At 41.3% G+C, this 27,542-nt stretch overlaps 1 protein-coding gene across 3 annotated transcripts; it reads right to left on the minus strand.

Moving 5' to 3' along the window:
* Window positions 1-2,236: 2,236 nt before the first annotated feature.
* Window positions 2,237-20,878, minus strand: TRA2A (transformer 2 alpha homolog). Of its 3 annotated transcripts, XM_084896355.1 has the most exons (9): window positions 20,650-20,878; window positions 10,703-11,014; window positions 10,289-10,422; window positions 7,784-7,952; window positions 6,828-7,016; window positions 5,413-5,528; window positions 3,905-4,042; window positions 3,499-3,566; window positions 2,237-3,129 (listed from the first exon to the last, which is right to left on the minus strand). In XM_084896355.1, exons 3-9 carry the CDS (start codon window positions 10,393-10,395, stop codon window positions 3,119-3,121), a joined length of 798 nt encoding a protein of 265 aa, XP_084752481.1. In that variant the 5' UTR covers window positions 10,396-10,422; window positions 10,703-11,014; window positions 20,650-20,878; the 3' UTR covers window positions 2,237-3,118. The 3 variants fall into 3 exon arrangements, with proteins under 3 accessions (XP_084752481.1, XP_084752480.1, XP_084752479.1); XM_084896354.1 differs by lacking the exon at window positions 10,703-11,014 and having other exon boundaries at window positions 3,499-3,563; window positions 20,650-20,876; XM_084896353.1 differs by lacking the exon at window positions 10,703-11,014 and having other exon boundaries at window positions 20,650-20,875.
* Window positions 20,879-27,542: the final 6,664 nt, after the last annotated feature.

A 27,542-nucleotide genomic window follows, 5' to 3' on the forward strand; every position in this document is an offset into this window, starting at 1 on the left:
TACTATTTTTTTGTATGTTGCACATCAATATCCATGCAATGTAACACATCGTCTTTATTTTTTTAGTAATTAGGGAAATGAATTTTTTTCTTTATTTTTAAATTATCTGTGTACATATTTTAACATTGTCCCCTCCCCCCATACATACCTTCCCTCCCCAGAGTTTTGTGTCCATTGGTTGTACCTACATGCATGTATACAAGTCCTTCGGTTGATCTCTTATCTCCCCCAGATCTCCCTACCCTCCCCGCTGTAATTTGACAGTCTGCTTGTTGCTTTACTGTCTTTATATCTGTCTTTTGGTTCATCAGTTTATAATGTTCTTTAATATCCATAAATGAGTGAGGTCATGTGGTATTTCTCTTTCATTGACTGGCTTATTTCACTCAGCATAATGTTCTCCAATTCTATCCAGGTTGCTACAAATGAGAATTCCTTTTTTTTTATGGCAGCATAGTATTCCATTGTGTAGATGTACCAAAGTTTTTTGATCCAATCATCTGCTGACGGGCACCTAGGCTGTTTCCAAATTCTAGCTATTGCAGATTGTGCTGCTATGAACATAGGGGTGCATATATCCTTTCTGATTGGTGTTTCTAGTTTCTTGGGATATATTCCTAGGAGTGGGATCACTGGGTCAAATGGGAGTTCCATTTTCAGTTTTTTGAGGAAACTCCACACTGTTCTCCACAGTGGTTGCACCAGTCTGCATTCCCACCAGCAGTGCACGAGGGTTCCTTTTTCTCCGCAACCTCGCCAACACTTGTCGTTTGTCGATTTGTTGATGTTGGCCATTCTGACAGGTGTGAGATGGTACCGCATTGTTGTTTTGATTTGCATCTCTCACATCTAGTCTTTAAGCCTAACATGTACCCATATATCTGAAGCAATACACCCATGCACTCACTTCTGACCAAGTTCCCTTCTATAAAAAAAACCTGCCTGTTGAAACCTCCAAAACCCTTTCCTCCCCAGCAGGGCCCAGCCCTTACTCATCATCTGTCTTCTCTTGTCAAACACTCCAGGTATTCTGCCTTGTAAGGCCAATACATTTGCTGTTTCCTACACCCCAACACACTCTTCCTTCCAGATAAGACTCCTTTCCTTCCCTTCAGATTTTAAATTTCACCTTCTTAGGGGAGACTTCAAAGATTGGTCTTTTAAATTTTATTTGCCCGCCCCCCATTTAACTGTCCTCCTTCCCTGCTTTTTCACCAACACATATATAACACATCTATATGTTTAATTATGTTTAGTCTCTTCACATGGCTCTTTTCTTCCAGACTGTGGCTAATATCATCACTTTTTGTTGATATACTTCTTACATTTTAAAGTATTCCCACAGTCAACAGATCATTAACATTCTCTTTAAGACAATGATTCCCAATCTTTTAATAAGAACAAAAATCCTTCAACCAGGGTCCAACAAGACATTGCTTTGTTCTTTGAATAGGCTTTACTGGGGGGAAAAAATTAAGATAAACATTTTGTAGTTTTTTAATTAAGATATCTGAGGTAGCCCTGGCCAGTATGGCTCAGTGGATAGAGTGTAGGTCTGCGGACTGAAAGGTCCTGGGTTCGATTCCGGTCAAGGGCATGTACCTTGGTTGCAGGCACATCCCCAGTGGGGGTTGTGCAGGAGGCAGCTGATCGATGTTTCTCTCTCATCAATGTTTCTGGCTCTGTCTCTCTCCCTTCCTCTATGTAAAAAATCAATAAAAATATATTGGGAAAAAAAATCTGAGGTACTTCAATCCCATAAATCTATTATACAGATGATAATCTAATTTCATATCTGCTTTGGGGGAGAAAACAAAGCAGCTCATGCTCCTCTACTTTAAAAAATATATATTTATTGTTGACAGTATTACAGATGTCCATCTTCTAAACCTTTTTATAAAGATCACTTGACACATCAGATAGATACCTCTTTGCTAAAACACCCTCCTCTTACATTACAGTACAATCATTTCAGTGTGTTTCCTATTAGAAGGTGGACTTTTTGAAGACATGAACCTTATCATCTTTCCTTCAGCATGGTGCTTGATACTATACTCTCAATATTTACAATGTGGCCCCCCAAAATGGGAAAGTAAAACAAAGGTTTTTAACAACTGAATAAGAAACAAGGATTACATTTAGATATAAGCAAAAATGTTAGGAAAAGGAAGAACTGGTTCCTAAATCATTCCAGTTATATTTTCCCTTTGTAACACAATAAAGAGACAGTCCCATCTTCAAAGCAATTTAACCTTTATTTGAAAGGAGATGACTTTTCCCCACACGTATCCTCTCCTCTAAGGACTCTATCCTATAAATAGCCTGCTTAACCACTGCCCCACACCAAGATTTCCAACAGCAAAGTATACAATTGCTCTAAGTAATAAATAATAAGGGTTATCCTTCACTAATTAAGAGAATATTTAAATTTCAATAAGTTCAACACACAAAAAACCACACTGAAGCTTGTAAGTCTTAACAGATGTAGTTTAAATACAATGTTTTATAGGAGCCCACAAGCTTTCCATTTCTAAAAAAAAAAAAAAAAAAAAAAAAAAAGATGCCCCTTTTAAGGTTCTAAATTTTCGTTTTCAAAAGAAATGACCAACTGTTTTATAGCTTCAAACTTTCTACCTCAACTATTTAACTGCTCTGTGCCACCCCAGACAAACCTGACATGACTGCACTATTTTATGTGTTATTATTTTCTCCAAAAGAAAGTTAAAAAAGGATTTTGTCACAAATGTAGATTTCTAATATAGTATCTAACAAAAAGGAAGCTTTAAAAAGATCATTTCTTTCCTCTTTTGATTAGCCAGAAGTTAATTTTCTATAAAAGCAAAAACAAAATAAACAAACCCAAAGTGTAACAATGGGGATTCCTTTTTTTTTTTTTTTTTACTAACGATGTTTTAACTACTCAAAATGACAATTAGATCTTTAAGAGTATAATAAAAGGGGTGGAAAACACCAATGCAATTGACAAAGTGTAGACGCTAAATAAACCAAAGATTTTTTTTTCTGGGTTCTTTTTAAGTAGGAAGGATTAGAAGATCAGGGAAATCCAGAATTAAACAACGAGAGAAAAAGATATCCTCAAATGTAATTATTCTCTTCATCAATAGCGTCCTGAAAGAGAGAGAAAAAAAGTTAAAATGACAATTATAGTTTGGCTTGCATACAGTAAGAGTCATCATACACTCTAATTTTCTAAAACTAATGATTAGAAACAAAGTTTTTAAAAAAAAATATATTTTATTGATTTTTCACAGAGAGGAAGAGAGAGGGATAGAGAGTTAGAAACATCGATGAGAGAGAATCATCGATCAGCTGCCTCTTGCACACCCTCTACTGGGGATGCGCCCGCAACCAAGGTACATGCCCTTGATTGGAATCGAACCCGGGACCTTTCAGTCCCCAGGCCAACGCTCTACCCACTGAGCAACACCGGTCCCGGCAGAAACAAAGTTTTTAATGCTACAGAAGCAGAGGACTTACTTGGGCTGTAGGAACGAGATCTGGATCGTGATCTGTATCGGCTATAGTAAGGAGAAGGTGATCTTCTTCTGTAGGAAACAAAATATCACTTAGCATATGCATAACCCAGAGACAAACAAAAATAAAAATTCCCATCATTCAAAATAATAATGGACCCAAGATGGTAACTATTAAGTTCTGTGTGCCAATGATACCAAAACAATAAGTATATGGCACAACAAAATACTAACAAATACAGATAACTTACATCTGTACTCAGTTTTGAAAAAATAATTCTTTCCTATTTTCTCAAGAAAGCATCATATAAAATATTTTCAATATTTTTCTTAATACATATTAAACATAAATCGAAAGTGCCAAGTAATACAACTATCATCTAATTTAGAAACCACAAGTTAAATATCACCTGTATCGGTAATCGTAGTCTTCATATCTGTCATAACCACGCTCATATCCTCTTTCATAGTAAGAATCTCGACGTCTGCCGCCTCCTCCTCCTCCTCCGCCGCCACCGCCGCCGCCTCCGCCTCCACCACCACCACTACTACAGAAAAATGTAAACATTTTACATCAATGTCAACGATTATTTTCCAATATCACTTAATATAAAATGGTACTTGAGTAAAATAAAATGGAAGAAAGAGGTGAGAAAGGCCAAGAATAATCCTTTCATGCCAATCACCTATGTCTTAGTTGGCTGCCGACCACGGTATTCTTGCCTTGGCTTCTTATTCATTACATAAATAACCAGGAAAGATTATACACACCTCTCCAAACTGTAAACTGCTCTTCTATTAATGCCCTGCCAAAATCACCAGGACCTTTTCAACAGGGTGAAATGAACTGTGCTGGAAAACAATACCAAAACACTAAGAAGTGCCCAGTCAGTGTGGCTCAGTGGTTGAGCGATGACCTTGAACCAAGAGGTCACTGGTTTGATTCCCAGTCAGGGTATGTGCTGGGTTGCAACTTGATCCCCAGTGGTGGAGGACATTCGGGAGGAAACCAATCAATGTTTCTCTCCTCCTCAATCTTTCTAAACAGCAATAGTTTCTTAAGAATGTATGATATTTTCCTATCTTACACATTTTCTATTTGTAGAATACCAAGAGCCAAAAACGCACTTCAATAGTTTTAATTTACCCTCCTACTCATTCATACACACACATGCATGCAGTGGACATTTGAACCACACCAGCCTACTTATACAAAGATCCTGCCCCCCCTCCCCCCAATAAATACCTGCACTGTTTTCTATCAATGGCTGGGAGTCTGTGCATGCAGAGGGACAACTGCATGCATTGATCCATGCCATTTCACTTAGGGCACTTGAGCATCATGGATTTTAGTATCTACAGGGGTCCTAGAACCAATCCCTGGTAAATACTAAGGGAAAACTTAGTTTTTGGAGAGCTGAAAGTTCAATGTGGATTAAAAAAAAAAAAAAATTATACACACACACACACACACACACACACACAAATATATATATAATATATTATTGATTTTTTACGGAGAGGAAGAGAGAGGGATAGAGAGTTAGAAACATTGATGAGAGAGAATCATCGATCAGCTGCCTCTTGCACACCCCCCACTGGGGATGTGCCCACAACCAAGGTACATGCCCTTGACCGGAATCGATCCTGGGACCTTTCAGTCTGCAGACCGACCTCTACCCACTGAGCCAAACCAGTCTCAGCTCAATGTGGATTTTTGACTGCACTGGATTTGGTGCACCTAACCCCTTCGTTGTTCAAGGGTCAATTGTATGAAATGATTCAAAGAATATATACAAATTAAATAAATTTCCATTTTTATAGGGAAAATTTTATCTTTTTACTAATCAAAATTTTGTAGATACATCTGGTAGACTTCTGGCTAAAATAGTTTAGCTTAGGAAACTTGGAATCTTACTGAGTTGGTCTGCCCATGTAGATGCCTGGGGTAGGTGTGTGTGCTCTCTTGGTGATAGAATAGTCCACACGAATTCTTCTACCATCCAGCTCCATTCCATTTGCCCTTTCCATAGCCTTTAAAAAAAAAAAAAAAAAGAAAGGGCACAGTCAGTCATACATAATTCACCAAGGAGAGACTATCAAAACTGTAATAAATTAACATTTCCATTTGAAATTTCAAAAATTAAAAGGCTCTAACCACTTCTTTTTAAACAACAGGGAGTATGACTGAACATATGAATCCCTGCTATGTGCATGTCAATAGCAGTGAGTTTTCTAATGTACACATGGAAACATACACAGGCCTGCACCGAGAGAGACTGGGCAGCTAGAGAAGGAAGGAACTATACAACTCAGGGAAGCTGGCATAACTCTGGGGGTGCAGTGACTGATTTCAGTCTGGGCAACTCAAAGCACATTCTGCAATTCAACTGACAAATCTAAACCAGCCAAGCATTTCCTTAAGAACACACCGCCATCTAGTGTCGTGAACACAAAAAGAACCTCTCAGTACGTACTACTGTCTTATACCTGCATTTATATTCCCTCTGACCTTCGACATTAATACCAATAAATACAATAATAATTCTATCACCTTAACAAATTTGCATGAAGTTCTTTGGAACTAAGTTGCATTTTCATTTTATTTTGCCCAGGAATAAATGGTGTGTGTGTGTGTGTGTGTGTGTGTGTGTGTGTGTGTTGTCAAGAGAGAGTACAAACAAGTTTCATATTTTCAAAAGCTTTACTTGTTCACACTCAACATTTACTTCAGGTCAGATATCTTGAGATTTCTAAATTTACACCTTTATCCCTTAATTGAGAAGAGAAATAAGCAAAGTAGTGTGCGCCCCCCCCCCCCCCCCCCCATTTGCAGTTTGTCATCCACAGTCAACCTCGGGATGAAAATATTAAAATGGAAAATAGCAGAAATAAACAATTCTTAAGTTTAAAAATTGTGCATGTCCTTCCCCAGATGTGAATTATCACTGTCCAGCACATTCACATTATATAATATACTCTACCCACCCCCATCCCCACTAGGCACTTAGTGGCTTGGCTATCTGGATTGTCAAATCAACTGTCATAATATCAGTGCTTGTGTTCAAGTAACCCTTATTTTACTGAATAATGCACTAAAGAATAGCGATGCTGGCAATTCAAATATGCCTAAGAAAAGCTTTAAAAAGTGCTTCTTTGAAGGGTCCCAGAAAATGAAACTGGCCATTCTGTTACACTTTCAATCATGTCAAGAATGAAAGAGGATATGTTTATGAAACTGGGAGTCAATTAATGAACTTTTAATAGTAATTCAATACTATAATCATGCACATCAGAAAATGTTCAAAGTGACAATTATAAAAACAAAATTACCTCCTTCGAGTCATCTATTCTTTCAAAATAGACAAAAGCAAATCCTCGTGAGCGCCCAGTTCGCTGATCATAAACCACATTGACACCACTCAAGGGTCCATATTGAGAAAATACTTCACGAAGATCTCTCTCTGTTGTATACAAGCTGAGGCCAAACACTCCCAGACAAGTGTTGGGATTTGGATTTGCCTGTTGAATAAAGATGTCATTTAATTTTAAGCTCCAAATTAAAGTAAATATTAAAACAGATATACTATGCATAGAACACCTTACCCAAAGACTACACTGTTTCAAATGACTTGAAAATAATTAAAAATATATATATTTTATTGATTTTTTACAGAGAGGAAGAGAGAGGGATAGAGAGCTAGAAACATTGATGAGAGAGAATCATCGATCAGCTGCCTCCTGCATACCCCCTACTGGGGATGTGCCCGCAACCAAGGTACATGCCCTTGACCGGAATCAAACCTGGGACCTTTCAGTCCGCAGGCCATGCTTTATCCACTGAGCCAAACTGGTTTAGGCTGAAAATAATTTAAGAGGAAAATGAACTGATGAGTTAGATCCTACAGTTCACAATAACACTCCTGCCCTCTATGGAATAAACTTCAGGTTATAGCCTGAATAAAACAAAATCCCACACTGTAGCCTAGCAATTTGAAAAATGCATAGTAATAATTCATCCTCAGTTTAATGCCATATTTCTAGTTTATTAAAATGTTTTACATGCCTTATAGATGTGTACTCAATCTGACTTTATCTGCAATTGCTGATTAGGACTCCCCACTGCCCATTTTCATTTTTTAGTACTAAATTCACATGGCAGTCTGCAGTATCACATGGGAGAAACTACTTTTTAAACCATGGTCTCGCTCTCATAAAGCAAGATATTATGCTATGACTAAACACATATTAAAAACAAAAGAAGTTTATTACTTTTTTAAACCACATACCCTGCTGCCTGTATGTCTTCTCCGGTTAGACATTGGAGAATGAGTTCGGCTCCTTCGACGCCGGTATTCTAGTGTGAATGACGATCTACTTCGAGATCGTCTCCTGTGAGAGTGAGAATGGGATCTGGATCGGCTGTAACGTCTATGAGAATGCCTCCTTGACCTCGACCTTGGGGAAAAGTAAATGCAGGTAATATTGAAACAAATGGCTAATGCCAAGGACCTACACACAGATCCCTGTTTGTTCTCAGCTCCTTTCTGAAGAAACGGTAGTCTTCCTCTCATTCTCTTAATCATTACAATCTCCCCCCCCCCCTTTTTTTTTTAACAATCTCTTTCTTGTTCTCAGTCTCTCCTTTCTCCATTCACTCTTTTCACCTTACCTTACAAGCATGTTAAGGTTCTGCTTTCTTTTAAAACAAAATAAAACAAACAGCCCAACTACCACTAGGAAGGAAATTCTGCAATATTCAACACAGATGAAATATGAGGGCATGATGCTAAATGAAACAAGTCACTCATACTATATAACTCTTTTAAAAAAAATATTTTATTGATTTTTTACAGAGAGAAAGGGAGAGGGATAAAGAGCTAGAAACATCCATTAGCTGCCTCCTGCACACCCTCCACTGGGGATGTGCCTGCAACCAAGGTACCGTATTTTCCAGCGTATAAGACGACCAGGCGTATAAGACGACCCCCTAATTTTACAGTCAAAACATAGGTTTAGGCCTATATTCGCTGTTTAAGACTACCCCCCACTTCCGAGGCAACACCAGTTCTTTTTTTAATAGACCGTCTCTCTGACTCTGGCCAATCTGAGCAGGCTTTTTACTAGAACACAGTGTAGCTTCGGGTACAGAACATGTATAATTTGCATGCATAAAAAGCCTGCTCGGATTGGCCAGAGTCAAAGAGACGGTCTATTAAAAAAAGAACTGGCGTTGCCTCGGAAGTGGGGGATACTCTTATTCAGCGAATATAGGCCTAAACCTATGTTTTAACTGTAAAATTAGGGGGTCGTCTTATATGCCGGAAAATCCGGTACATGCCCTTGACCGGAATTGAACCTGGGACCTTTCAGTCCGCAGGCTGACATTCTATCCACTGAGCCAAACCTGTTTTGGCTATAACTCCATTTATAAGAAGCATTGTTAGTCAAAATCATGAAGACAGAAAGTAAGATGGTCATTGCACCTTGGACCTAAGTCAGAATCTTCAGGCAAAGAATGTAGATGGAATGTGAATCTTGAAAAAGCTTCTCAAATCATTTTGGTAACTAGCATAACATACTTACATCAACTTTCTCTGCACTAAATTATATGCCAAGAAAATTATTTTGTTGTGCAAGTATTATTGAAATAAAATAAAAAACTAATCCTCAAATGTTAAGCACATTTAAATCAACTGACATTGTTGTAATAGCTAGTATCTGATAGTTTAGAGATAATTCTACCTTATATCTAAGTCTATATCTAGAATGTATTATTCATTTCTAAATTCCATTTCTAAACAGTTTGAAAAGACTACTTCATGATTTGAATCTTTGATAAAATCCTATCTAATAAAGAGGGAATATGCTAATTGACCATCACTCCATCACAAAGATGGCTGCACCCACAGCTGAGGCCAAGTTCCCATACGGAGCTTTAATGAGCAATCAGCAGGGACCTGAGGCTATGCCCTCCCTGTCCCCGTGGGGCTTTACAGGAGATTTCAGGTGGTACCCCCTCCCCCACCCGGCAGGGTTTGACAGGGAACCTCAGGCAGTGCCCTCCACCAGGTGGGGCTTGACAGGGGACTTCATGCCACGCCCCCCCCAAAAAAAATTCGTGCACATTAAAAGAGGATTAGAGGAAATAATTTAATATTGCACCAGGCTGGGGGACCTCAGACTGCACCCCCCACCCCAGTACCAGGCCAGGGGGCCTGAGGCTGCGCCCCCTTGCCTGGCTGGGCTTGACAGGGGACCTCCAGCTGTGCCCCCCACCCAATAGGACTTGAGAGGGAATCTCAGGTCAAGTCCCCCACCTGGTGGGGCTTGACAGAGGACCTCGGGCCACACCCGTCCTGGTGCCAGGCCAGGGGACCTGAGGCTACGCCCTCTGCCCAACAGGGCTTAACAAGGGTGGGACTGGACAGGAGTGGCTCTAGCGCAATGCTGGAGGGGGGCTGATTGGGTCTGGGTCCTCATGTGATTTTGAGGTGCATGTGGGTGGGCGGGGACTTGACTCTGGGTCCCATGGTGAGTCCCAGACTCTGACAGGAGAAAGACTTTCATATACATTTTACTAATTTTCTTTCATCTCTGACACTTCTATTATAGAGGGCAAATAGCAATATTAAATTATTTCTTCTAATTAATCCCCTTTTAATGTGCACGCACCCGGTCACTAGTTTCTATATAAAATGAGAGAAGAATAAGGGATTTTAGAAAAAGCAAACACTACTTTGCCCTGAAAAACCCAAGGAAAGCATTTTAAGTATTATTTTAAACACACATACCTGGATTTTGATCTTGATCGGGAATGGGATTCAGAATGTTTGGAAACCCTTGATGGACTACGAGATCCTGACCTGCTCTCCGATTTTACACGAGCAGGAGTTCCCATTGGAGATTTTGACTGAGAGCGAGACTCCTAACAAAGAAGACAGTATTACAAATGGCACTGGTCACATAGATGCCTAACACCTAACATTTAAAGTACCGTAATTATTTATATTGATTGCTCCTGAAAAACAAATGGTTAGGCAACACCCTCCAGAAAAAATTTCAGCTCATTAATAGCCCATTGTTAATACTGCTAACTGTCCTCAATAATTCCCTACTTGAACCAGATCACCAATTCTCTATTAACTAAGTAATCATGCAAATTCATCTACAACTTGATCATACAGACACTGGAACATAAACCATACATTTACTTAACCTAGGACCCATTCATTCTTCCAGATTCTTTTAATTCTACTTCACTCTTGCTTTCTACTTCTCTTCATTCTTCATTGAGTTTTTCATTTTTCATAGTTCGTGTATTCTTCCCCAATTCAAACAATTCAAAATAGCCTTAAAAAAATATTCAAGTGCTTCTATCTGACCAATCTTCTGTTCAATTTTTTCCCCCATTCAATTTTAATTTTCTGATCTTTAACACTTTTCATTAGCCTTCTTTTATCTTGCTTTATCTTCCACATTCTTGGAAAAAACTCTTCAATTTCTTCACGAACATTAACCTTAATGGAAAAAGAACATTTAGTATATTTAAGCACGTGGGGATTATAAAACTCTGCTGGAGTTCAGAATGTTATCTACCAAATGGAAAAGCCAGCAGGTAAAGTGCAAATAACTAGTTTATTTAAAAAACAATTTTATAATCTTTAAAACTGCTCAAAAGTCTAGTTTCTAAAAATTAAAGAATTTACTGAATTTTTCTAAATGTTTTTTACCATTCTCTTCACCCTCCTCCCCTTTCATGTTTCATCCTAGTTCCTAAAATTCGAACAATTTTAATATGAATACTTAATTCGAGCATAAATCTAACATGAACTATAATCCCCACCTACATTTTTACCTTTTCACTAATTTATAACCTGAAGATTCTTAGTGATCTTAAAATAAGCTTTCACTAAGCCATGCAAAGCATCCTACCCTGAAATATTTGCACATACCTATCTAAACTCAAAGACTGGAGGACACATGCTAAGGTTCAAACGAATAGAAAAAAATTAGTACAATTACTAACACCTCCCAATACTGTTTGACCACTATCTTTGCTTACTGCAACTTAACTAGGAAGATAAATTCTGACAAGCATTCTAAAAAAAAAGTAAGGGGAAAAAGAAAGCATGAAATGCTTACAATAACCCCCCTGGCTTGTAAATTCCCAATATATGTATTTTAAAATTCTACATTATCTATTAAGTATCATATAGCACAAGAATTTATTACAAAATTAGTAACATGGTCTTTAGTTTTTTTATCCCACCTCTTTTTGTTCATAGTTTTTATGCAGTTATGCATTATTTATGCTACCCCTTCAGTGACTATATCCTATACCAGAAAATTGGCTTCTGAAAAGTTGAAATTAAAAACAACAACTTTTCAAATCAAACAATTTCAAACAAAGACTTCCTACCATGCAACCTGCTTACAACTTTTCCTTTACATTTAACTTAATGTCAAAACCTGTACTAATGCTGCTAAGCATATTTAATTTTTTAGATGAAAACAAAACAATATATTTAGCCATCTATACAATATCTCACATACTCTAAATTTATGGACAGAAGCCTGGAGCAGGAACAGCAGTTCAGGCTTTTTGATTCACTGAAACTGTAAAAGCAGTATATTCAGTACTTTGAGAAAAAAAAAAAAGAAAAAAAAAAAGGGACAAATAATTTGCTTGTAATTGCAGTCTCACAGACTGGTTCAGGAACTACGCTGATTTAAGAATATCTTCCTCTCTCTTTTTTTGCTTTCCTGTCTATAAAACAAATCCTTTGGTAAAACATTCATTTATTCTACTGTAGAATAGTAGTAGATGGAACAGTGCCTAGAACATCAACACAGCCCTTGTTATAATACCTATCAGAAGGCTTTGTGCTGTGACACTGTAAAACTTTTCATTTTACTAGGATAGAAATAAAAATCCCATATATTAAAATACCAAATTTATTCCTAAATGTTTATGTGAAGCTTTCTAGTACAGAATAAAAATGTTATGGCACAAATATATGTGTACATTTCATTTTCAAGCATTCTTTCATTAGCATGACTAATGTTGAAAATTATTCAGTAGTACTGAAAATTACCACTTCTTAGAAACTAATGTAAACAAGGTAATCAGTGACATCTTAGATTTTAAATCTCAGTCTGGCACAGCTACTCATTGGGAAAAATGCAATTTCCCCTTTATTTGTTTATAAAGTATTAAGATAGGATAGTATCTTTTTAAAAGACATTAGCATATTTTTAAAGAAGACTCACTTTTTCATTATCCAGTGTTACAAATATCTAACTTCCTTTGTTGCCTATCTTCAACTTTGTTTTAGCGGGGAACCTAAATCAGCATAAATTTTTTCATAGACTCATTCAAGGTTAAGAAACAGTCCTCTTAAGTCCTAGTTTCAAGGCTGTCACTATTGGTTTACCCTCCCAAAACAATGTATAAACTCGAGACTTTAAATAGATAAATCAACAATCCTCAGTACACTTAACCTAAAAAATAACCTTTAAAGAAAAAACAAAACAAAAAATGTAAACTATATATAGAAAAAAATAGATAACTTTAATTCTTCAGAATTATTTTTATTATAATACTAAAAAAGGCCTGTCATAAGACTAGTTGTTAATAGTTTTCACACACAGAAAAATGGTCATATTAATAATTGCCACTTTTAAGCAACTTATTTATCCAAAGCTAGTGACAAATAAATGCCATTTTCACTTAACTGTACATTAGAAACCAGGCTACAATGAGCTCTTTATGGACAAATGCTACATTTCCTTTTCTACCTTTTGACTTACAATCACATCATATCACAAATTTTAATATAAATCTTAAATAGGTTCCCATTCTATTGTAACCACTATAAGTCAAAAGCCAAGCAAAAAGTTCTCACTGCACAACCTGCTCAAATAACGTGTTTGTTCTTTTAACTTGTTTACTATCAAGGTACCTCTGCTGATAGCTAAACATAGCCACCACTCCCCCGAAAGGAAGAGGCTGACCATAAATACTAAGAAAGTTATGAGTATTCAATAAAGCCATCTAGGAGCCATCTTTCTCTTCTGTGTTAAATACAGTTGTATTTTACATAGCGAAAATAACTGCAACAACCACATACTATTATTTTAATAGGAAAATGGGTTATTCAATAGATGCACACATTGTTGCAGAACACAATTTCCACAGTAAGCAATACTGCAGTGCTTTTCAATAAAACTAGTATCATATTATAGGTGAAAAAATTCCACCAATATATGCTTAATACTTAAACACAGAAACCAATATAAATGCTACACTGTAACCCATAGTTACTGTTATGGCAAGGCAAACTCTATGCCAAGTAATAGTGTCAAGTTTACACAATTCAAATCTATATGACTAGAATGTAAGCTTTTAAAATAAACTTTCTCAAAATATATTTTCCCACTGTTTTATGAAATTAGGTATCTATTTTCTTAGAAATACACTTGTGCATTTAGGTAAACTGTATGTCCAAGGGAAGAGGAGGTGTTTAAATTACCCAAATAACTTATATAGTACCGTACTAAGAACCTCACTCTTTAGGACATATGGAAACCTGTGCTCACTCAATTCTTTATTTCAGTCTACAGAAATAGCAGTTCCGTCTCCTTTCTCTTGAGTATGACAGGCTGCTGCTTTTTTTTTTTTTTTTTTTTTTTAAATATATTTTATTGATTTTTTACAGAGAGGAAGGGAGAGAGATAGAGAGCTAGAAATGTCAATGAGAGAAACATCGACCAGCTGCCTCTTGCACACCCCCTACCGGGGATGTGCCTGCAACCAATGTACATGTCCTTGACCGGAATAGAATCTGGGACCTTTCAGTTCGCAGACCAACGCTCTACCACTGAGCCAAACCGGTTTCGGCTAGGCTGCTTCTTTTACAGACTCCCAGGCTTATAAAAGCCCCTAGCAACTATTAGAGCAATTCCTTAAAATAAATAAATAAACAAACAAATAAATAAAAATAAAAACCCCTAAATGCTCATAACATTAGCTATTTTTAAATGATTTCCCGTTCTTTAAGATCATACCTATGATGTATTCTGAGTGAGGTTAAAGTGGTCTTTGTATCTGCAAAGGCTCACAGATATTTTAAATGTGGCTCATAAACATGCCAGCTTATATGCCATGATCAATTAAATCCTCAAAGGTATAGAAAACAACTTTATAATAACTATAAAACAACTAGATATGATAAAGCCAGTAAACAGCATCTAAAAGCAAGCTACTAAAATAAGAACTTGTCATAGAACTCTCTACTTATGTTCTCATCTTCTAATGTCATGAAGTACTGTGAATCTTGAATAAGACTACATGGCCTTAGTTTCAAGGAAAAGTTAACTTTTCCCTCTATGTCAGATAAGTCAGGCCTAGTCACAGTTACACATGGCAGTAACTTAGAGGAAGGGAAACCATATTTCCGTCCATTATTCCCCTCAACTTTCTTTCACAGGGCTTACTGATTCTTTTCCCCATCTGATCTTTGCCATTTTCTCACCTCCACTTGTCTTGCTAAATCTCTTATGACATAAGATTAGCAGTATTAATTCAGCACGTAAATATATACTTTTTATGAAGGTTCCAGGGTTAGTTATTTGATACCTAAGCACCCACTGATATTACAAAGAGTTTTCACACTGGCAAGTTTTACAAAAATATTATGCTGATTATTCGTGACTATTTCACACTTGTTATATATCTTAGGTAAATAACTAGTTCATTTACAAAATCAAGTCCATAAAGTTTATTTGTATTTTTAATGGGGCTCATTACTAAATATTTAAATCTCTTAATATTAGTTCAGGTCCCAAAACTGCTATTCTCTTTAGAAATGATAGATATTAAGAAGCATCTATAACAAATCTGTAAAATTACAGTTATGCTCTGTGGCTATGATTAGTTGCATTGCTCCTTTTAAAAATCCTGCCTTCTACTTTGTATTGAGCAAATTAGTGCCCTTCAGTGAAAGAAATCTCAAATATAAAAATCTGAGCATTAAAATTGGATGACCCTTGCCAGGTAGCTCAGTTGGTTTGAGTGCTGTCCCAATAGGTTCAATCCTCAGTCAGGGCACATACAAGAATCAACCAATATATGCATAAATATGTGGAACAACAAATTGGTGTCTGTTTTTCTCTACCTCCTCTCCTCTCTCTCAGATCAATTAATTAAAAAAAATGGATAATGATAGTACTTAATTTTAGGAAGAAAATCTAAGACAAAGAAAATTGTCTTGAGTTTAATACAACCCCTACTACAAGAAAGGAAGCTTTATGCTTTTCTAATAGGTTGATGTGAGAGAAGAAATTAAATGTCTGAAAAAGGCTGAACTGAAAGCTAAAGTGCTGACATTTTATATATAAAATAGGAATTTATTTATATAATTTTAAACCCTCATTATTTTAAAACTTCATCAACAGAAAAGTAAAACACCGAGTTTAAGTTTTTTTTGTTTGTTTTTTAAAAAGGAGCCAATCACCAAGCTGGATTTTGAATGGCGTAGTCATCACCCCTATTATTACAAACCAGGTTTCAGAGAAGAAATAAATCTTCTCCTATTTCTGTGTTCAACAAAATATCCACAAATTTTAATTCCAAATTGGTAAAGATGAATTTGTGTTTTGCTCTTCATTTGTATTATCTAGTCCACATGTGTCAAACAAGGCCCGCGGGCCAAATCCAGCCCGCCAGGCCTTGCAATGTGGCCCGCACCGCGCTGTCATCACTGCACTCCGCTGTCAGTTGATGACATTGTCAGTTTATGACTGTTCAGTAAACCATTCGGCCAGCGATTTAGGCTGGATTTTAGATTTTGGCCCCTTCTCTGATTGAGTTCGACACCCCTAATCTAGTCAATCACGTGTGTGTGTGTGTGTGTGTGTGTGTGTGTGTGTGTGTATCTCCCTCCCTCCCTCCCTTCCTAGGAGCCTGTTAAGGAAGTAGGAGTAAGCTCTAACAAGGGGCAGGAAAAAGTATTATTTTTCCTATTTAAAGCATAGACAATTGTGGAATTATAAGATGGACTTCCACACAATAATCTTTAACCTCTATTAAAATCACTGGGGCCATTGTATGAGAATATAATTGGACTCAATATTTTTCTAAGTTTCATTAAAAAAAAAAAAGAGAGGAATAAAATAAGTAAAACTTAATTTTCATTCTCCTTAATTCCTCTAAAGGACACTAAGATTTTTTGAATCCTAATTTTAGTTGAAGCTGTATGAAACACAGAACTCATTCTTTTTATGATTCACCCACAAAGTCACAGCTGAAGTGCCAACTCCCAGCTCCAAAAGACATTTTCACTTAAAATACTTTTAACATGATATAAATGTCCCAAGCAAATTGTTTTAAAGAACCTATTTTAAGAGTACCACTATTATCTTGGAGTTCTTAAAAATGTCTCATTCTTAACATTCCATTGATGTCCTGTATAACTTCCTTCCTAAAATATATATTTGTATTGATTTCAGAGAGGAAAGGGGGGAGGGTGAGAAGGAGGGGGAGAGAAAGAGGTAGAAACACCAATGATGAGAGAGCATCATTGATAGGCTGCCTCCTTTGACTCCCTCCTTCCAGTACCCTGGCTGGGATTGAACTATGACCTCCTGGTTCATAGGCCCATGCTCAACCACTGAGCCACTCCAGGCAGGCCTAAAATATTTAAACTGTGCCCTGATGCTCTTCCTGTACCAGTCTCTTTATTCTTTGCTAAAATCCCTTTCATTATGCTACTCCCAGAATTAATCCATAGATGGCTCCTCACTGCATATTGGATTAAATCCAAATTCATAATTTAGAATTCAAAACCCTCCATTATCTGACTGCATATTTAGTCAATCTATCATCTTCCACTATCCCAGCAATCTCCTCACTCACTGTCACATCCCTACAATCAATCTTTCCCTTACCAAAAGACCCAAAGGAAGTTCCACATGGCAGGTAGAGCTTCCCTTTCCAGTAGCTCACAGAACTGCTTGGCACCATTTTCTGAATTCCTTATTTATTCTATCACACAGCACTTGCTTAAGTATTTTACCCAGATTTGAGCTGTCAAGTCATCCCAAATAAGACTTCAAAGTTTCCCCCCTGAAAAACATCTGGCCTTTATAGTAAAAAGGCAGCAGCAGATTCTCAACAGTTTCACCTCAGGTAGAAGAGAATTTCGGTTAGCTAAGTCTTAGGGTCACTTATAACTAAATTCAGTCAATTATATTTTCTTTCCAGTACTTTAAAATGGAAGAGACATTAATCCATAATGGAAAATCCACTGATGGCTCAGAGGCACTGAAGTAGATGCACTCTTAAAAAAAAAGTAAACAATATAGTGTTGTATGAGCGAATACCCGGGACTTGTACATCTCAGATTCCTGGCTGCATGGTCTTCTGGGCCTCAGTATTTTACTTTAAAAATGTACTTTTATTGAGTTTCAGAGAGAAGGGAAGAGGAAGATAGAAACATCAAGGATGGGAATCATTGATAGGTTGCCTCCTGCACGCCCTCCTGCTGGGGAGGGAGCCTGCAACCATGGCATGTGCCTAGGCCTGGTTCACAGCAATAGTCAACCACTGAGCAACACTGGCCGGACTGGGCCTCATTTTTTAATTTCTAAAATGGTCAGAGTACTGAAGCCTTTAAAAAAATTAGTGTGAGAAGTAAATGACAACATATGTCAACATTTTGGGGGGACTGGGTATAGATTCTATTTTTAAAAATGTATTCTGAACTCTCTAGAAAGTTGCTAAGTTTAAATATCTTTTCAGTAAGATGGGGTAAATGTGCTGTTTATTCTGTAGATTATTCTGTAGATAAAGCAAATGAAATCTGAATACTGACCTGTCAGTTTTCTGTAACTTATTTTAGTAAAAAAGTTTGAAATATAACAATTATTTAAACATCTTGAAATCGTTTTTTGAGCCTTTATAAGTTTAGATACAAAGAGAAGGAAACAATTGTATTCTATAAAAACTGCTGGTTGTGGTTAGCAGATAATCACTGTACTTTAAAAACCAAAAGCACTAGTGAATTGCTTTAAGAAAATGTAAATCCTCAGAAAAGCTTCTGGCATTCTTCTAATTCCTTAACCAATTACAAATAAAACAATGACCTCAAAGTATATTAAAAAAAAAAAAAAAAAAGTAACATGAGTATGGATGTGTTTAGTCTGAGTTCACCCACACTAAAGTACCGGGTACCAGGAAAAAATATTTCCTATGGCCACAAACACCATACAAGGGTAAAAACCCTTTTCCTATTACAACAAATTGATGCCTACATACATTTTAGATTAAAACTGGGTGGGAATCTTACATCTATTAGGTGGGTAAGGTGACAAGAATGTTAAACTAAGAACTTAAGGGAAACAAGCTCCCAAAGAGCAAGTCCTCTTCCCCACAAACCAAACCAAACCAAACCAAACATTAACAAAAAGAATTCTTTTTGTACTAAATAATCGAAGAAAAGATTAATGGGTAGCAGAATTCCTTCCAATAACTACCTACCTAATAGCTTACAACTACCACCAAACGACTTTTAAAAGTTTTCGGGGACTTTCAAGAAAGTGCTCCTAAAAAGTGAGCCATTTACCCATTTATATCTATCCTCCAGATCATATTTTTAAAAAAATCCAATCTTATAGGAATTAAAAAGTCTTTTTGTTTATAATCCATTTAAACCTCTTTCCTCCTTAACGGTCTGGCTCCAGGTGTTGCTATTAGGAGCTTCTAAGAGACAAACTTCACTGCGGCCGGCACAGCCCGAAGGCGTTTCCCTGGCGACCGCCCGGGACACCAGCACCACGCGGCACACGCGTGGCCCGGGGGCCGCGTGTCCAGGGTTCCACACTCCCTCCCTCCCACCCACGCCCGCCGCGAGCGCTAGCTCCGGAAACACAACTCCGACCCCACAAACCTCCCAGCGCAGGGGAGCTTAGAATATCACACACACGTCCTTGCGATGCTTCCATGCATCGACCCGTGAGCCCTCTTTGCTGACTGAGAACAGTACCCACGGACTAGCTATTTTAAAAAACACCGAGCCAAGAAAGCCCCTCAGTTACGTAAGATTAAGACACAAGACCCCCCCCACACACACACACACACACTTTTTGTTTGTTTTACCGCAAAAACCTGTGAAAGGAGCGGCCAGTGTTTAGGTGAGAGGTCACACAGGAAGAAAAAGCATCAGGAGGTGAGATTACTGAAGAGGGAGGGGGAAACCACAACCCAACATCCAGGACACCAGAAAGAGAAAACAAGGCGTTCCAGAGCGTTTCCCACACGCACGGTGCTGGGAGGAGAGGGGGGCACCGCGGGGACCTCGGGGGGCATCGCGGGGACCTCGGGGGCATCGCGGGGACCTCGGGAGGCATCGCGGGGACACCGGGGGGCATCGCGGGGACCTCGGGGGCATCGCGGGGACCTCGGGGGGCATCGCGGGGACCTCGGGGGGAATCGCGGGGACACCGGGGGGCATCGCGGGGACCTCGGGGGCATCGCGGGGACCTCGGGGGCATCGCGGGGGACCTCGGGGGCATCGCGGGGACACCGGGGGGCATCGCGGGGACCTCGGGGGCATCGCGGGGACCTCGGGGGGCATCGCGGGGACCTCGGGGGCATCGCGGGGGACCTCGGGGGGCATCGCGGGGACACCGGGGGGCATCGCGGGGACCTCGGGGGGAGTCGGGGGGGACACCGGGGGGAGGCTCCCGGCGCGCCCCCCGCTCCGCCCCCGGCTGAGGCTAAGGGCCGCCGCGGCCGCTGACTGCCCCGGTCCGGGCTCGTCCCGCCGTCCCCTCCGGCGTTTCCGCCTCATGGACGCGGCCGCGCACCGCAGCGGAGCCGGGAGGCACGGCCCAGCTCCCGGGGCCCGCCGGAGGCCCCGCCGCGGGCACCTACCGCCGTCCGGCCCGGAGCTGCCGCCGCGGGCCCGCACCTCGGAGTCCGGTACCCGTCCGTCTCCCCCAAAACGGGGGGGACAGGGCCGCCCGAGGGGAGCCCAGAGCCATCGCGGGGGTGAGGAAGCCGCCGGGACGGGCTCCCGCCAAACTCCCCCCCGCGCGCCCCGGAGACCCAGCACGGCCGTCGCGAAGACGGCTCCCGCGGCTTTGTACTCACTCTGCCCTCGAAGTTGTTCTCCTCTACATCACTCATGTCGGCCAGCGCGCCCCGAGCTACGCAAGACACACGTGTCGCCTCGAGGACCGAAGGCCCAGCTAGCCCGCGGGCCGGAGCGCGGCGGGAGGAGGGAAGAGTCGGCAGCAAGGGCCGCCCCGCTCCGCTCCCACTCGGCCGCAGGTCCCTGCAAGATGGCGCCGGCGCCGCCGGAAGCCTCCGGGCCGCCCGGTGCGCGGCGTAAGGGGGCGGGGCACGTCGTGGCGTCATCAAGCCCCGCCCCCAGCAGGCTCCCTGGCCGCCGTCCTAGCGGGGAGGGGGCGTGTCCTCCGAATGCGGGCGCGTTGGAACCTGGCTCCCTGCTCTGACCTCCAAACTTCATTTTTTATTTATTTTTTTCTTTTCATATCTATAAGTTTTATTAGATTGGATTTAGGAACTGACATTGCATCTTTATTTATTTTTAAATTTTATTTATTTATTATTATTTTTTAATAAATCTTTATTGTTTACAAATGTTCCTCAGTTCCCCCACCCTCCATTGCTCCCCTCTGCCAGGTTCCCACCCCACCCTCTGCCCTTTCCCCACGCCCCATTGTCCTCATCCATAGGTGCACAGTTTATGTTCAGTCTCTTCCCACACCCCCCACTCCCCTTTTCCCCTAACCTCCAAACTTTAGAATCCATCCTAATGCGTCAGTCCTTTTGAAGATTTTCAGTCATCGGCTGAGCTTTTTACTGGCCGTAGCACTTTTACATGTTTTCCCAAGTGGATTCTGTTGGCACAGAAAAAAACGGAGCATATGCAATTAATAGGCTCTCCCAAGTATTAATGTCTTACATTTTCACAGCATAATCATCAAGAACAGAAAACTGACACACTGGCAACTAATCTGCTGACTTGATTAAAATTTCATAAATTTTTCCACTAATATCCCTTTTATGGGCGAGGATCCAATCCAGATTACAAATTGCATTTAGTTGTTGTCTCTCTTTAATCTGGATAGTTCCTCAGTTATTGTCTTTCATCTTCAGTCTTTGTCTTTTATGGCCTTGAAACTTTTAAAGAGTACTGGCCAGTTATTTTATAGACATATTTAATTTGAGTTTGTCTAACGTTTCTCCTGATTAAACTCAGGTTATACACTTTGGCAAGAATGCCACAGAAGTGATGTAGTCTTCTCACTGCATCTTACCTGAAGGTACATAATGTAACGGTGAGTAATAGGGGTCATCTCCCTGGATAGCTTACAGACTGGACAGGGCCATGTACACTTCTCCTGGCTTCTTGAGTCAGGTCCACAATAGAATTTGAATGAGACGTGATTTATAATTATGGGGCAGGGAGTATGTATACAGGGTAAGGGCCAGCCTGTTGTGTTCCAGTATAGTTGATAGCCTTCATTTTTTTAAAAATATATTTTTATTGATTTCAGAGATGAAGGGAGAGGGAGAGAGAGATATTGTAGAAACATCAATGATGAGAGAGAATCATTGACTGGCTGCCTCCTTGCAGGATCGGGAATCGAGCCCACAACCCAGGCATATGCCCTGACTGGGATTGAACCGTGACCTCCTGGCTCATAGGTCGATAACCTCTTGGTTCATAGGTCGACGCTCAACCACTAAGCCAATGTGGCTGGGCAGGTAGTATTTAGAAACATGCCACTGGGGAGCTAACCAAAATGATTGCAAAATAAAAGGAAAAATAGAATTTGTCCATTTAAATAATTATTAGAAGTCTACACAGATAATAATTTAATAAAAAATTGTAAAAGAAAAAAAATTATTAGAGGCCCAGTCCATGAATTTGCACACGGGCGGGATCTGGCCAGCCAGGCAGCCTGGCCCAGATTGATTGGGTGAGGCCAGCTAGGGGAGGGGCTATGGGCAGTTGGCTGACCCTACCCCCTGATTGAACTCCCTGTTGAACTCCTGGTCAAGGGGACAATTTGCATATTAGTCTTTTATTATATAGACTAGAGGCCCAGTGCATGAAAAGAGGTCCCTCAGCCCGTCCTGCCCCCTCTCATAGTCCAGGAGCCCTCAGCGGTGGGAGGCGACTAGGCGATCAGGGGAAGACAATGCCCCATCACACCTCTGCTGCTGCCACAGCTGGCAGCACAAGCCTTGGTCTGTCCTGGGTGGCTGGGCAGCCGCTATCTGAGGCTTGTCTGCTCATTGGGCCGGCCCTGGGCAGCTGGGGGGCTAAGGGGACTGGGGGACTCCAAAGGCAGGCACATGGAGCGACCAGGCCTGCCAGGGGCAGGCCTAGCCTTGCAGTGTGCCTGCCACCCCAGTGGGGTTGAGGGGGCTTGGCACTACCATCTTGTGGCTGTAGGCACCACCATCTTTGAGAGTGGGGTAGTCAATTAGCATATTCCCTCCTTATTGGCTGTGGGTGCCACCATCTTTGAGGACAGGACAGCCAATTAGCATATTCCCTCCTTATTGGCTGTGGGCACTGCCATCTTTGCAATGTTGTGAGGGTAATTAGCATATTCCCTCTTTATTAGATAGGAGGATTGTCCTTCAAACTACTGTCTCTGAGAAGTTAGATATTTATTGTAAAGTTATAACAGGCTACCCTGTTTGGGATCTAGATTAACATTTTGGTTTAGCCTGAGGCTTGTGGTGTTTTGGAGGAAATTAACACAAGGAAGAACTGTGGGATAGTGACGGACCCTTAGGTCTGATCCTGTGTGGTGGCAGATCCAATATCGTTTTGCTTGCAAGGCTTACACTGCTGACTTGGAGGTTTGTATGAATATAGTTGTAATCTAGTTCAGTGAGCAGTGATCAGAGCACGAAGAGGGCCCTAACCGTGGGCTAAGCGGTTGTTGCAAAGAAATGCTTTGTTGTGGTTAGAATATGTGGCAAGCCGGCACGGCCATGGCATGCTCAGCCCCAGGACGCCTTACGTGCTGCGCCAGCTCAGCCAGGTTCAGTGACCCTGAGAGGGGCGGTGAAGGATTGAGAAAAGACAGACAAGAGAATGAAAGCTGGTCTGGGTGGGACTCTGTCCTTTGTTGGAGAGCTAGCGACAGCACCATGGACTACAAACCAAGTCTTGATTTTACAGCCAGATGCCAAGAGGCAAAGTAAGGGCGTGGTCAAGATGTTTACAACATTCTCATGGATTTCAATCCCACTGAATTACATGCACCTGAACTCTATCAAGCCCACATCACTCAGGCACATGGGGCCACGTGTCCGGACCACAGGTTTAAGCTGACAACTATAGCTGTTGGGTGCAGTTGTGCCGGGAGGGCTCTGACCTGCAAGCGGGGACTTGCACGTGGCCACGAGAGGAATGTGCCCTCTCATGAGTCCGAGGCTTGAACCTGTCCAAACACGGTAGCCGCTCTCCACAAGAAAACGTTGTGTGGCTTGCCCTAAAGGTGAAATGATGTCTAATCTTACCAGCGGGACTTACTCCAAGTTTAGCAAGTGTTTTGGTAGAAGCAAGGTTTTGAAGCAAGCAGTTAGCGATTTCAGAAGAACAGTATGCTATGGGTTTTCAGGGTCGATTGACTGGAGGCATTTTTGCAACTCAGCTATGAGGTTAATAGTCACCGTGGTCATTTCCCTCCCGGTGTGGAGGTCATCTGGGAGGGCAAAATCTCAATGTCCAGTTTCAACATACAGTGAAGCTGAGGGCACATTGCCTACCTCATCTTCCTCCTGGGTGTGGCCTTGCCATCTGAGGTACAGCCATCTCCAGGGGTGAGCTCTCTCTTGGGTTGGGGCCATGTCATCTGAGGTGCTGGTGTGTTCGGGGTGATGGGGGCCGGTCCAGGGAAGGGTGCTTTTCTGAGTGGAGATCCAGGAAGGGTAGGGCTGGCTGGCTGGTGGTAGGTTCTGAGTATAGAGGCTAGAGGCCTGGCTGAGGGTGGACCTACAAGGATGGGCTCTATTGCTAATTGAACAAATCTCAGTGAGCTCCATCGGATTCTCAGGGATGCGCCTTGCAAAGGAGTGTGCGATATCCACCACTGAGCTTTGTGGGGACTCTGTCCACAATTTGTACAGATTCTGGGCACATTGATAGGCTGATTGTAGGGACGTTTTTGTGGACAGCAGCTCTACAGTCCAGAGATCACCATGAAAACTATAGTAAGTTCACGAGGGCACACACCTGCCAGTCAGATGAATGTGGTTTGGGAGGGCCATTCTGCCTGGGATAAACTTGGAGGCATAGTACAAGAAGGGAGCTGTCCACGGAAGCATCACTTCCTTTGGTACCATTTAACGCAGAGGGAGTTGAGTTCTGGGTCAGAATACATACCTGGTGGCCCTTTAAAAGGTTATGCATTTGGGGGGACAGTTTTTGGAAATACAGCTAGTTGTACCTTTTTCGTGGTGGTGAGCAGTAAGCTCAGAGCCAGTGTTAAACGGTTAAACAGTCACTCAGCCCCTTTTCCCTCCTGCTGTATAAGGTTTTATTTTTTATTTTTTTTATTTTAAAAAATATATATTTTATTGATTTTGTACAGAGAGGAAGGGAGAGGGATAGAGAGTTAGAAACATCGATGAGAGAGAGTCATCGATCAGCTGCCTCTTGCACACCCCCTACTGGGGATATGCCCGCAACCAAGGTACATGCCCTTGACCAGAATCGAACCCAGGTCCCTTCAGTCCCCAAGCCGAAGCTCTATCCACTGTTTACAAGGTTTTAAAAAAATATTTTAAATCTCTAGACATAACATTTTCACGTTTCAGTTTCTAATTCTCTATTATCCCTCCACTGATGTGACTTTCTGAGTTGTTACTGGAAAGATTGCCAGTGGATGTATGTGTTCCTGGTCCCAGTATGTGGCTGTCTCATTTTCCAAGGGATCCCAACAGAGCTCTCTAGGACCGGGGTCAGCTTCCGCAAGTACCGTGGTCGGCAAACTGCGGCTCGCGAGCCACATGCGGCTCTTTGGCCCCTTGAGTGTAGCTCTTCCACTAAATACCACGGCCTGGGCGAGTCTATTTTGAAGAAGTGGCATTAGAAGAAGTTTAAGTTTAAAAAGTTTGGCTCTCAAAAGGAATTTCCATCGTTGTCCTGTTGGTATTTGGCTCTGTGGACTAATGAGTTTGCCGAGCACAATGGTGTCAGGACCATTGGGGCTGACCCCCTAGAGCCCTGAGAGTGTGGAGCATTGCTTTGGCATGTCGGCATGCCTGACTGAGCAGTGGGCAAGGCTGCTGCTCTGGGTGTTTTCTATCTAGGGAGGAGCTTTCGAACTTTCTGAGGTGTTGTAAGCACCTGGCACTTAGGTGTTCCGGCCCTTTAAGTCAGGCCATTGGATCTTCTGCCTTCATGTGCCAGGGTGAGACCCACGGTATCCCATAGGGTGGGGGAATGAGGTGTGATGATAGCCACGTACACAGTGACAGGACCACCTGCCTTTGTCAGCAGTCATGACCTTCTGAGGGAGGGCGCCCCTGTAGTACTGGTGAGGACTCGGAGTCGTGGTGCCGCCCACAAACACGGGGGTCAAGGCAGGGGAGACTCCTGCTCAGCCTTCTAAAGGCGCTGCCCCGGACCTGGGAGCCCACACGCGGGTAGGGGTTGCCACCCATGCCATGGCCTTCTGAAAGTCTTCGCCAGTTCTCCTAACTCTTGGGGTGTGTGCTCAGACACAGGACATGTACTCACAGTCTAACACCATCTGAACTATTTCAAAGTGTTAGGTGTTTATTTGATGGAGCGGATGGGATGCATCTGAAATTCTGCCTCTGCTACGTCTCTGCATTAGTATGCTGCTCCGTTATTTGGGAGCCTGGTAGATCTTAAATCTATGGCTCACTTGGGCTTTCAAACCTTATCCAGGAATTCATTTTGCAAATCTTGTACCACCAGAAGAGGGCAAGCCTGGAGGGGGAAATATCGATAGGTAAGAGAAGGCAGTCATCAATGTTCCACCTGGTTTGGTGATTCAAAACCACCAGATGGCAGCACAATCATGCTAGACACAAGGTCAGGAATTTCCCGTTCAGCAGTCTCTAGAATCTAGAGAAACTAGAATTTTTGGGAACATATAGGTAAAATTGTATACTTAACTAGTGCTCTAAGACAGATGTTATATACAGAGCACTAAGTTAGGTATGCAATTTTACCTATATGTTCTCAAAAATTCTAGTTTAGCACTTCTTAGTTGGGATTCAGGAATCTGTGTTTTAACAACTCCACCAGGTGATTCTCATCATGAGAGAAGTTTGGGAAACACTGCTCTAGATGCAGGTAGGGTTTCCCATTTCCCATTCCACCCTCCTCCCTCCCTTCTCTATTTTGGTCAACTCTTCTTTTTAAAAGTATTTTACTGATTTTTAGAGAGATGAAGGGAGAGGGAAAGAGAGAAACATCCATGTGAGAACAAAACACCTATTGGCTGCTCCTGCGTGCCCTCTACTGGGGATTGAGCCGGCGACCTGGGCATATGCTCTGCCTTGGAATCAAACCATCAACCTTTTGGTGCGTGGGAGGACACCCAACCAACTGAGCCACACTGGCCAGAGCCAACTCATCTTTTATTAACATCAGTCTTCTCTAGCTTTATTAATAGTATATGTATAAGTTGTTGCTTTACATTTCCATTAGATTTGACAATACTAAATTTAAGATATTGGAGCAGAGTAAGGCAGATTAAAATTTAAATTTTTTTTAATTGATTTCAGAGAGGAAGGGAGAGGGAGACTGAAACATCAGTGATGAGAGAGAACCACTGATTGGCTGTCTCCTGCACGCTCCCCACTGAGGATCGAGCTTGCAAACCAGGCACCAGCCCTTGGCTGGAATTGAACCCGGGACCCTTCAGTCCACAGGCCAGTGCTCTATCCACTGAGCCAAACCAGCTAGGGCTAAAAAGAAATTTAAGATAAAATTTCCATAACATTAAAAAAAAATC

The sequence above is a fragment of the Pipistrellus hanaki genome (genome assembly GCF_964339955.1).
Source record: "Pipistrellus hanaki genome assembly, chromosome: 10".
NCBI classification, from domain to species: domain Eukaryota; kingdom Metazoa; phylum Chordata; class Mammalia; order Chiroptera; family Vespertilionidae; genus Pipistrellus; species Pipistrellus hanaki.

Excerpts from the sequence above, each read along its gene's own strand:
- TRA2A (XM_084896353.1), bottom strand. The coding sequence starts at position 20,685 with ATGAGTGATGTAGAGGAGAACAACTTCGAGGGCAGA. Across the intron at positions 5,529-6,827 it reads GAATAGATGACTCGAAGGAG|GCTATGGAAAGGGCAAATGG; the intron begins GTAATTTTGTTT and ends TTTTTTTTAAAG. Across the intron at positions 3,567-3,904 it reads GACTACGATTACCGATACAG|AAGAAGATCACCTTCTCCTT; the intron begins GTGATATTTAAC and ends TGTTTCCTACAG.